This window comes from Amphiura filiformis, chromosome 7, assembly GCF_039555335.1.
Source record: "Amphiura filiformis chromosome 7, Afil_fr2py, whole genome shotgun sequence".
NCBI classification, from domain to species: Eukaryota; Metazoa; Echinodermata; class Ophiuroidea; order Amphilepidida; family Amphiuridae; genus Amphiura; species Amphiura filiformis.
In genome coordinates, this window is record NC_092634.1 from 47,076,479 (window position 1) to 47,089,562 (window position 13,084).

The following is a 13,084-nucleotide window of genomic DNA, read 5'->3' on the forward strand; positions in this document are numbered from 1 at the left end:
GGGGTAACCACCTAGTCTCTAAATAATACCTGAACTTGAATATTGAGTAGCAATACACCCTGTATGCTTTGGTTAATGTAAACTTTGCTTTAAGTGGTAATAACTTTGTGTATATGACAGCAAGCTTAAGATTGATGACAAAAATGAACTTAAAAATGCTCAAATTGATCTTGTTCTAAGTAAATAGCATTGTAAACAAAGTCATTAATTTGAATTTTCTACTGTAAAACCATGAGTTCAGTTTATGGTTAAGAAAGCAGAATTGACAATCTTTTCAGTAATCAAAATTCTATTTTGAATAGCTTACTCCACTGCACTGCAGGTGATCTTCAATGGGGACTTTCAAAGAGTGATCGATGCATACACATAATATTTGTGAATGTCAAAAAAGTAAGGTATTCTAATAGATTGCCATCTTTTTTTTTTAATTTTAGAAATATAATGCTCTATGAATGTATTTTTCACAAGTTAGTATTTCCCAACATGCAGCAGAGAGAGCACACATGATATAGGAACTGGGGGAGCAGACCTGTTCTACTGGGTCTTTCCAATCAACTCTAGTACAAACCCTTTTTTTTTTTTTTTTTTTTTTTTTTTTAATGTCGGGCATATCTAGGCATTAACAGCTGAAATCTAGGAGATAACGCTGACGAAACTTGCCAGGCACAAGTGACCTGGTGAGCGAAGGGGGTCGCCGAGATAGCTGGTCGGGGTATTTTTACAGGCCAGGCAAGTGTAACCGACAATCGGGCGTTACCCTGATCGGAACCGCCTGTAAAGCGAGGTCTTTATCATGGATCATCTGCCCGCCATTACCATATGAACCACGGGAGGCGGAATTTTTTTTTTGGGGTCCTGCGGGGGAATTGAACCCGGGACCTCTCGCACCAAAGGCAAAGACCTTAACCAGTGTGCTACGCTGCCCCCTGTTTTTAAAGGGGGCCTCAAAGGAACTCAAACGGTGTTCACAACATGACTGGCAATGATGACACTTCCACAGTTCAATTTCAACAAGACCTATAGTCATGTTCAAACAGTCATATAATTCTTGAGGATCGGCATAGTCGAGAATTGCCATTCCTTAGTCAATCCTTGAGTGCTTATCCCCCGGGGGGTACTCAAGTTTGGTTTTGGTAGGGACGTGCCGCTGAAATTTGGACCCATTGATACACCAAAAGTCAAAATTTTCGGCCGAATTTACCCAAAATTGTCTTAGTTTTTACAAATTTTCCCAAAAGTTTGGGAAAATTTTGAAAATTTTGGCTAGATTAAGGAAAAATTGGGCTGTTTTCCGAAAAAATTGAGAAAATTTTGAAAAAAGGACCCAAACATATACCAAAATAGGCTTTGAAAAAGGGGTCATTGATATACCAGAAGGCTGAAAATGCTACCCATGTTTGCGGCACGTCCCGTATGGTCATTTGTACTGAGTACCCCCGGGCTTATCCACACGACTCAATTCAAGCCTGGATTCCTAGAGTTTCACACAGTGGCGTAACTAGGGTTAGTAGCGCCCGGGGCAAGAAACAAAATTGGTGCCCCTACCCCCACCCGAGAATATCTTGGATGCAGGGGTATGGGAATGGCATCGGCATTATAATATTAAAATAAATTGCAATCATGCAGTTTTGTCTTTTTTTTTTTAAGTGAGGCCGATTTGCCCCCCCCCCTAGTGGTAGCACCCTGGGAACGTTGCCCCCCCCCCCTAGTTACATCACTGGTTTCGCAATGCCTGATGACATCAGCTTACTGTGACCCATCTATTGCTATGTATGCTTTACTCACTTTCTGTTCTTCATGCTGTTGTTGTACTGTGTTATAATCCCCACCAATAGGCTGTTTCGATATGAGTTGTTCCTCCCTCTGCATAATCCATGCTAATAATTCATTGATGGTTTTCAGTAGAGCACTCCATTCTTCAGCATTAGCTTCAAGTCTCCTCCTGATGTAAAAAGCACACATACATATATGATAATTAGTTAGGCCTACTGTTTCAATAACCCATTCAGGAATATCATAAGCACCAGATTATAATTCAACCCCCTAAACTTGGAGAGAGTCTAAATTTAAAAAATATTCAGAATAATTACATATACCCTACACAACGTACCACATGTGTGCAATTTATATGTTAGTTACAACAAGGACACCCGTATGGTTCTCAATGCTGAGGGTATTCCGAAATTATACCAAATATCTGATTATATAATCCCATAGGTTTTGCAGACATTACTGCCTCAACTTGCTCAGTACCTACACTTACTGATGTTGAATCCACAGGTCTCCCAAATACTTGGTTGCAAAGTTATGAGCCTTTTATATGTCCATTTTCTTAATTGTTTTTTTCTCCTCAATTTTTGCCTATATCTCAGTTTCATTATTGCCAACTTTAGCCTGATTGGATGAAATCTCGTCACAATTACAGAAAGCAACAAAAACTAAACTATCTGCATGATAAGATTGGGCTGTTCCAGTTGAACTTCATACACCCCCTTTGGAAGACATGACCTTAATCTTACACACCAGGGTTGTAGATTTCAAATGAAGTCACCTATTCAGGTAACCCCATTTGAAATTCGCACTCCCTATGTGGGAGATTAAGATCATGTCTTTCATAGGGGGTGTATGGATGTCAACTGGAATAGCTCATTTTCAACATCCTCCTACTGACTCTATAAAGCAGATGGCACACCTACATCAAAACATTTAGGTCAATTTACATTGAAAATTAGAAAACTGCCACAATCCAAGCACTCACAGAAAATTACATTATTAGCTGACAGTGCTTCCTCGTCACTCCCACACCCCATATATTTTCTAGGTTCTTTTGATAATGGCAGGAATTGAATTTTAACTAAAATTTAAATCATAACATTTTACACACCAGTGTGGATATTTTGCACCTGATTTTGCATGTGACCATATCTCATCTGCAGTGGCGGCACCAGGAATTTTTTTTTTGGGGGAGGGGCATAGTGAATTTCAGGGGGGGGCAAAATCAACCAATTTTGCCCAAAATTGCCATAAAAAGTGGAAATATACGTAATTTGGAGGGTTTGGCTCAAAAGGGGGGGAGGGGGGAAATCTGACTTTATCTCCATTATGCGGATGGCAACTTGGAAGCCCCCCCTCACAAAATTTAGTAACTTTGTATAACAAGTTGTTGTCATGGTTGTCTTCGTAATGGCTGCAATGTAGAATAAGCTTGTGCTATGCTGTGCCAGGGGCAAATTGCTTTTAAAGCCACTATGCACCTAAAGATTCTGTTTTTAGGAGTTTCCATTTTGTTCGACATACTCTAGCTACGTGGATTACGGTGTCAGCTCTGACTGCAACATGTTGATTAGCTTTTAAAATAAATGCATCTGTATCGGCAGATAATTAGCTCGCTGTATACAAGTTACATCATAAATGGAGATGAAAGAGGTTTCAACGTTGTAATAAGGTTCAGAAAGGATTCAAATTGTCGGCATCAAAATATTTTTTTTCTTCCTTTATAGGCTTGAGAAGCTGAAGAATATCACACTGCAGTTATGTGTACCTCTCTTGATACTTATTCTCATTTATGGACCATAGCTTAATGGTCCCATTAAAAAGATAGAAAATATGCACTTTTGGTGCAATTTCTTATAGTTTTAAGCATACTATCGCATTTCATTTCTTAACTTAATTATTTTTTGTTGATTTTGCCGGGGGTTTTGCTCTGTGTGGAATTGGCCTTACCCTGCATATACAAAATAAAACACAATACTTTTTACAGAAAATGTTTAAATGTCGGATTATATAAAGGGTATAAGGGATCAAATCAAAACTCGACCGCCGGTTGCCCGCCGGTTCCGGGCGGTTCCGTCCGGTTGGCAGAGGTCATTGGTATATGAATATTCAAGAATGCATGAGTAGCAACCGCCGGTTGGTTTAAGCACATAACCGGAGAGATTAACAAAATTTCGACATGTTTATTACGCGATCACAATAGCGCATACTTGAAATTTCACGGTCACAATAGCCATGATAGCCCATACTTTAAAGTACTGCACGATGATCGATTTTTCTTAGTCGCGTGTCTATTGACTTGTCACCAAAGCAAATTAATTTTGGAAATGATTTCTTGTTTATGGTTAAAATTGCTTGAATATATCACTATTGTTTTAATCAGTTAATTTAAGTTCAGAACAGTGTTTCAATGATTTCTATAGGTTAAGTAATTTAGAAGTTGTGAATTTATTATTTTGTGAATCACATCTAGGCCTGTATTGGTGATGGACAATTATACTGAAAGGTCATTAGTTCAAAACTGCCTCCAGAAGATATGATGCGTGCATAAATCACAAAAGAAATCCCCAGTTGAAGTGATATTGATTGACTAATTTGCTTTGTACTTCAACTGGGGATTTCTTTTGTGATTTATGCAAAAAAAATGTAACTTCAATACTAAAATGAACAAAATTGAGGACAACTTGCCAAAGGAAGATGCATAGGCCTTTTACAACTATTGGTTTTATTTTAGTCCCGGTAGGCTTATTTTGATCCACCTAAAGAGTATTATATCAGAGGAGCTGATCTAACACTCCCGACACACCCCTAAACAGGCAAAAATTCTATTGAAATCAGTCTTTTGAAGGAAACAAACACACTATCTGTGGTCATCTTATGACTCCTACATTTTGGTCATCAAAGTTTTTATGACCCCCCACCCCATTTTTTCTTTCCAAACATTTATGACCCCTCCCCCTCTCGTATATTTGGGACACCTCTCCCCCCTTTCGAAGAAAATGATAGCCCAAAATGGTACAAAATGGGGTTGATTTTGGGTCTAAAATAGACCAAAAGGAAGATTTTGTAACAACATTTCTGACGACTGAGCAGGAGAGGGGAATGCCCCCATGGCTAATCTCCATTGGTGCTGATGACGGGCGCGGTGCCGAGGGGTGATGGGATTCGCATATATTTTGTCGATCTTGCAAAATCATTAGTTCTTCTTGCACATCACCTCAACGAGCCTGGCCAACATCATTGTAGGCCCAATATACCAGCCTAATGGCCTAGGCCTATATTACGAACTTAGTGTAGTTTTTATCCCCCTCTCTCTCATGCGATTTGAGAGACACATCTCATACTCTCACCCCTTTTCCACCTCTCCCCATCCTCCATCTCCCTGTTCCTCTCCCCTCTCTCTACCCCTTCTTTCTCCCTTTCTGTCTTGTTTTTTCTCTCTTTTCCCTTTCTGAGGGTGTTACCCTTGCGTTTTAAAACATGCAGAATTTTGTGATCGCGATTATCCCCTCGGAAATGAAACCTGTCACGATATAAAATAATTAGAAATAAATAGACCAGGTCTCTGTTTATATTTTATCAAAATAAAATGCTAAAAGTAGCTATATTGATTGAGAAGAACTCCGAGAAGGAAAATCGATTATTCCTATTGTACTAAATTTGAAAAGAAACCACTTGAAATCACTCCACTCATTCACTCGATGATACCAACCGCCATATGAGCCAGAGTGTGACGACTGACCTCATTACTGTGTATAATTTAGAACCGGACGGAACCGCCCGGAACGGCGGCAACCGGCGGTCGAAGTTTTGATTTGATCCTAATCGTTTTAACAAGTTCAGAATACATTTTGGAAAACTTCATGCAAAACATTCTATCATAATGTTATCATATAGGTGTTGACAAAATATTTTCCACAAATGTTTGCCAACAAATATTTTGTAATAACATTTTGACAAAATTTTAAAAATGTTGTTGCATTTTAAAACATTTTTAAAATGTTTTCATGAACTTTATTCAAACCGACATTTAAATGTTGTTAAAACGTTTGACCAAAACATGTGTATAGCATGTTTATAATGTTTTAAAAACATTTTTGTGTTTCCTGGGTATTTGACAAAAGTTTGCTTATTATTACAAGGTGCACATAATTTTGTCCAATGTGTTTACCTGATCTCCGCTGATTTGTTCTGTAGCTTAGTCCATCTCTGATTCATGTTCTCTAGCCTATTCTGTAGATCTTCCGCTCCTTCTTTGAGCTCCCCACTCTGCAGTAATCCATCCCCTGCGTCATTCATGGAGGTGAATACACTCTGATGCGCTTCAATTTCTGCCTGAAGATCCTGCAATGATACAAGGTAAGGATGCAATTTTAACTTTGATGCTTTGTGAAACATGTCAGAAATGTATTTCTTAAAAGAGGAAGACTTTATAACACATCGTATGATGGAATAAAATCCAACTACCAGCTGACAAACCCACCACTTAGATGGAAATGGGCTATTCCATTTAAAATCCACACTAAAGATTTTAGAAATATCTGCTACAGAGGGAGTATGAATTTCAAATGGAATGAACACATTAGCAGCTCCATTTATATCCCACCCTCCCTCAGTGGAATATTCAGGTTGAATCTTATTCAGAGGGTGTATGAAATTCAAATGGAGCTGCCTAATGTGCTCATTCCATTTGAAATTCATACTCCCCTCTGTGGCAGATTTTCCAAAATCTTATTCAGAGGGTGTATGAAATTCAAATGGAGCTGCCTAATGTGCTCATTCCATTTCCACAGGGGAGTGTGAATTTTAAATGGAATAGCCCAATGCATGGTGTCCATTGACACCTTTCAGCAAGATGCCAGGTATCTTTTCAATACTCACCACTTTTCAACAACACTAAAACACACCATGGAGAGTCATTATGCACCCTTGCACTTGAGTCATAAAAGTTGAGTTGAGTAATTGAGAGTCAAGTCATTGAGGGACGAGTCATGACTTGAGTTGAGTCATCATAAGATCAGGTTCAAAGACATGTCACAATCACTAAATATCGAGTCGAGTCAGAGTCAAATTGAGTCAAGCTAAAGAGTCATTGCAAGTCTACTCATATGCATTGAATGACACGAGATGATAGAACGTAGTTTTAAAGATAGAATAAAAGATATCTTGCTTTAAAAAAAATCAGTTGTAGTACGTCCTAGCCCTTGACTACCAAAGATTCTTACGACAAATCTAACCTACGTCCTAGCCCTTGACTACCAAAGATTCTTACGACAAATCTAACCTACATTCCCACAGAGTCTGAGCATTTGTCACTACTTAACATTATTTCTATGATTTGGTCCATTACCAATCACAACATTCAAGAATGTATTTATAACCAAAGAACTTAACAAGTTACACATTTATCACAGCGGTGGATCTGAAAGAATGTATCAATATTGTTCTGTATCTATTTTTGCTCACTGTAATGTTCATAATTTTTATGTCCCGGTGAATTTTTGTGGATCTTTATTTTGTAGAACTAATTCCCATCATGCATTTGCAACTGTAACCATTATTCATACTTCGGCTCAAGTGCGATTATAAGGGGCCAAACAACCTAGAACTGGCACTGTTTGCAGACAGCGATGCTCGGTATCATGAGCCAAGCGAGCAGCGATTCAGCTGAGCTCGTTGGTCATCTCAGAGAGTATCAGACTGCACAGAGCTGTTGTTGCAAACAACATAACTTGTTACATTTGTGTATCTCGCTACATTGATTTCTTTATCACATACTTGAGGTAACTCAAGACTTTTAAACTCAGTTATTATCTATACCACCTATCACTGTGAAAGAAAATAACTTAATATTCTCATGACCTCTCATATAGGACGATACTGTTAAATATCTTGACTTCACAACCGTTTTAATTTAGCAAATGTCAATATCAGACACTGAAGTGCCGAAATTGTTCTTCATATCACTTATTCTATGACACAATGCCTAAAGACACACACTTTCTCATCACTAAAACGTATTCCTTTCATATCAATTTTTCTCTTGATTAAGTGTAACATTAAAATGCTCAGTCATCGGAAAAATTAGTTTTGGTTGCAAATAAAAGCTATGAGGGGAGCCTTGTGATTTTCAACATGATAAATACTATCTTTGAAATTCTAATTTCCTTTCCATTCGTTATGGAATTACAAAATAAAAAATCTGTAAAATTTTACCAAATTTAGCTTCTGAAATATCTTATTCTCACCTTTTCCACTTGTAACTATGGTAACATGTGCACACGAATTCAAAATAGAGACTTAATTAAAACAATTCACACAAATCCTGAAGTCAATCCACAATAACCACCCTCAGATTAAATTTGTTGATAATTCTGGATTAAATAAACATCAGGTATAGACGTAAGTAGCGTTGTTTTATTTGACCAAAATTGTAACAGCTTGGGAAGGATCTATCTAATAATAATATAGACGCATGCATCCTCTATTGGGCTCTTCCATTTAAAATCCACACTACCCCTGTGGAAGATTTTGGAAATATCTGCCACAGGGGGAGTCGGAATTTCAAATGGAATGAACACATTAGCAGCTCTATTTATAACCCACCCTCCCTCAGTGGAAGATTCAGGTTGAATCTTATTCAGAGGGTGTATGAAATTCAAATGGAGCTGCCTAATGTGCTCATTCCATTTGAAATTCATACTCCCCCTGTGGCAGATATTTCCAAAATCTTCCACGGGGGAGTGTGGGTTTTAAATGGAATAGCCCATTCTATATGAACTGTTAGCATTCAAATTATTCATGAGCACTGCTATTTTAAAAATCATGGGGATAGCAAATCACGTTGACCCTAACTTAATTAGTGTTAACGAAGCTTTTGACAACACACACCATAGGTGGTTTACTACATTCCATCTATATCATATAACTACTCCAACATGTACAACATACTGACTTTTGCAATCAATATAACCCTAAAACATTAAATATCATTTAGGGCCTAATCACATATTTTTAGCAATTTATTGGAATATGATATTTTGTGCAGATTAAGGCAAACAGATTAAATAAATTATTAAATTTGTCAATGTTTAAAATCTTTGAACACCATGTGGAAGGCCATGCATACGTTAGTACAAAAATATGCGGCATATATATGGCAATTATGATATGAAAATTAATGCAAGACATGAGTATACAAATATCCCCATCATTAGGTCAGTGGTTCTTGAAATTTGTCTTCAGAATAGAATTTTATGGAATCATACCATCACCTACAGACTATAGTGTGTCTCACCTCATGTTGAGAGAACGCCATGTTTTGTATTTTGCTATGGCAGATTTGAAGCAGTGTGCTTACGCCATTCTATCATCAGCATACAGACAAACCTCCTTCCTACGCATGGGTATACGCTACGCGGGATTAGGTTAGCGCGCGCAACAAATCTGCCATTGCAAAATCCAACATGACGTTACTCTCAACTTAAGCCGAGACAGACTATATAGACACACATAGACAAATTAGCAAGATCACCAGTTTTTGTCAGAACTCTGGGATTTGTGTGCTGCTACAGATACAAGGCGTTAAAGCTGTCGCTGAAAACTAACTCAATTGCTGTGCTCTTGAGAAATACGTAGGCAGCTAATCATGGTGAAACGTACTTAAGTAAGGGTCATATTTGACATCTTGGCTTCTGTTCAAAAGTTAATTAACTGTTATATACCAAACACTTTGTACAGGTAATTGGCTTGAATGATACCTTTGACTTATCGAAAATTTAATATCCAAATATCAGACAACTCGATATCAGAAATGCAATAAATGGAAGAAATGTAGACAAAAATCAGCAAATCCTCATAAAAACCTGAACACTCCATGCACCATTTGCAATTGTTTAAACTTTGTATGTGAATTCTACAATTAAAAAGGCTGAATCATTTTGTCACTTTAACAGATATTTTGACATAATCAAATTAAAGTTTAAATTATTATAGCCCAACTTAAATGCAGCTTTATACAATTAATTGTCAGCCTGTTACAAGCTAAATCCTTGTTGAAACATCCGTCATCTCAAAATGCCAAAAAACGCTTGTCTCATGTTGCGAGATGTTATAAATATTTGAATGCACTTCAAACACCTTAAGCCCCAAGAAACTGACCATGGATGTATACACAATACATCAATTTTCTCAAATTATAGTCTTTTCGTCAACCTTGCAGGCAACCTGACTCTTACCTCCGGAGCCAAAACTATATCAAATATACCCAATTAATGCAAATTATATTAACATGTAAATATTCCATACACATGATAGGGTAAGCAATACGAGAGAAATAAATAAACAAAATCTGACAAAAGCGTGTGTAAACATACACCTTCAGAAATAAGACAACCTGAATTCTAAATGCTGCATTTATCAACTTTTTTTTATCAATTTATGCATGATTCCAATACCATGGGAAAACATAAACAAAAGATGATGCTTCCATAAAACATGACTGGGACTTTGTGACACAATTATCACATAGAAAATGTTCTTTTTCCCTTCGTTATTATTTAAAGGAATAATTGGAGCAATTACGTGCAATAGCTGCCACAACGTACAAGACCGCCTTCCATGTCAAATTTTCCAAATTCCCCCACCTCTCCCACTACCACTGCACCCCTATCCAAGAATTTAACAGAAATAAATTTAACAGCTGTAATATTTCAATGAAAACATGACAATTGATTTTGCCCGATTTGTGACTCTTTTTGCTTGATTTCATGATCGAAAGTCATGTTAATGATGCTATCAATTGTACATTAATTGGACATTTTTGGGAGGCATATATATGTTAGCATTGCAGTTCCATGGTTAATTTCAGAACTGCTGATTATAATAAGCCTGTGAAAATATGGGTGTGACCCACAGAGTTCTGTGTAACTATTTGCAACCACAGTTAATAAAGCCGCACAACGAAACTGTTTAAAATATCAAAATTAAGAAGAATTAATATAACAAACATATGTCATATATACATAAGCTTTATAAGGCAGCTAGCTACACCTCTATAATCATCCACAGATACAGCTTTCCTGGGCTGACACATCAAGGAAGCTTCAACAAAAATACCATCGAGGACAAGGTTTGGTTAGTGTTTCAAAACAAGAGCAAAAAGCCTTGCGGATACAAAGGTTTGGTGCGTTAAATCCAGTTATCTCCAATTGCCCGGGGGTTCTAACTTAATTATTGGACGGGTTGCTGTGTTTTTTGCGTATCTTGCCAAGCGCACCGTCTGGACACGCATGCACTGATACACGTATCAGAGGACACTAATATTTTCCTACGACATGTTTGAGAAGTCAAGTTGGGTTTAAGCATTGGATTTAAATATTATACACCATAAAGGAACAGGATTTGATGTTCGATGATTCACTGTAAACACCTTTTTCATAAATGGAATTTTCGATGTGCTTTACCAGTTGACCAAAAATCAAAGCTTTTTAAAAAATGAAAATCAATTTTTTTCCAAAAGTGCAATAATTTTTAACTGGAGAAGATACTATTGAATTACTGAGAAATGAAGTTGTAGTTCCTAAAACAAACTTACCCATAGCAAAGACAATATAAAATTCAAAGAAAATGCAAGTGAGTATATATATTCTGATATCACACTTTAACATTTGAAGTCCATTTCTGCATGTAATTTGCTTGATCAAGCCATACTGGCCGTCAAGACCAGGGACACTATAAGACATGTCATACAGTTAATTAATAACCAGTCATTAATCTACAGAAACAAACACATTAATTCAACCTTAGATACCCTTTAATGGCAATCAAAGGAAGTAACTAATCAATTGTGTTTCAATCTACAGTCAATTTGAAACAAAAATAGCTTCATTTAATACTTTGCATGCTAGCAACAGCCTTCAACATAAAAAGTCCCACATTTTAACATATTTTCTCAAAAATCAAGAGCTATCTTAAGAACCACTGAACCAATACTAGGCTTGTTTGTACTCATTTTAATGCACTTTTCATGCTGATTCTAAATATGGTCATGAAAATTTACAATTATGAAATTTTCGAATTATAAAAAATCAAAACTTGTCGTCTGCAGTCGACATCCGCGCGTGGAGAGAGTTAATAGTATCTCAATGTGTGTATTCTTGAATGAGAAACTATATAAACTATAGTATGTGACCAAGTTGTACACTGTCTGACCACTTGTTAAAAAATAGGGTAAAATTTTACTCAACATTCAAAAATAGATTCCCAATGTTTGGTAAAATTTGCCCAACTATTTTATCCAACAAATTTGTTAAGTCCGGTTCTTACTCCACATCGCAGCGCGATGCGATGCTGCAATGCTATAAAAACTGTAATCTGAGCCAGGTTTTTACGAGCTCAGCGGTAAAAATTCTCATCGCGCGATGGAAATTTCGGTCCGCGATGGAGTTGGATTTTGTTCAACTTTATAGCATCGCGCTGCGATATCGCAGCAGTGTACGCTTGTGATTGGCTGCGGCAGAATGACCATAAAAGGAGATGCAGACCCCACATGCTTTCAAAACATCGCAGCATTGCACGATGAAATTAAATGCGATGTTCTAAAAGCATCGCAGCATCGTATCGCGCTGCGATGTGGAGTAAGAATCGGACTTTAGTCAGCGTTCTTAGAATGTAAGACTTGCTTGGCACACAGTATCAATTTCATTCTTTACTTAATATTCTTGTCTATGTATCATCAAGTTACAATATATGCTGAAAATTGAATCAAAATTGGACTTCAAGTCCTTGAGATATTCATTGAATATTTTCATTTTAAAATAAACATGAAACACAAGAAACACTTCTTTTTATCACATCTGAATATTGATTTGAGCTACAAATGACCCATCTTATTGTCGCACATACATATGAAGAGTTCCAAAAGATGACATATATACCATTGTTGCAGGGCTGTCAACTTTTTGGAATTGCTTGGCGTGAGACAGAGACATACCGGGATTTGCCGACTCCAATGTTCATTTTGTACCATAATTATTTGAGCCACGGCGCTCGAGAATGTGAAAAGGAGCAACAAATTATTCATGACGATGCGTGAGATTTTACTCATTTTCCAGCTTTTTGTGTGAGCTTTACTACCTTGGCGTGAGATTATACTACCTTGGCGTGAGACTGTGAGAAAGTGACCCAATGCGTGAGACTCACGGCCAATGCGTGAGAGTTGACAGCCCTGATTGTTGCCTATTTATTTTATCAATATCACAATAGTATCACAATATTCTGAAATACTTCTAATTAGTTTAATTAGCACTTC

The 13,084-nt window shown here is 37.1% G+C and overlaps 1 protein-coding gene across 1 annotated transcript in view; it reads right to left on the reverse strand.

Moving 5' to 3' along the window:
• LOC140157257 (dystrophin-like) overlaps positions 1 to 13,084 on the reverse strand; it is a 392,916-nt gene that overhangs the window by 54,761 nt on the left and 325,071 nt on the right. Inside the window, 2 exon segments of the mRNA XM_072180385.1 lie at positions 1,786 to 1,942; positions 5,945 to 6,117. Coding sequence (XP_072036486.1) covers positions 1,786 to 1,942; positions 5,945 to 6,117 — 330 coding nt within the window.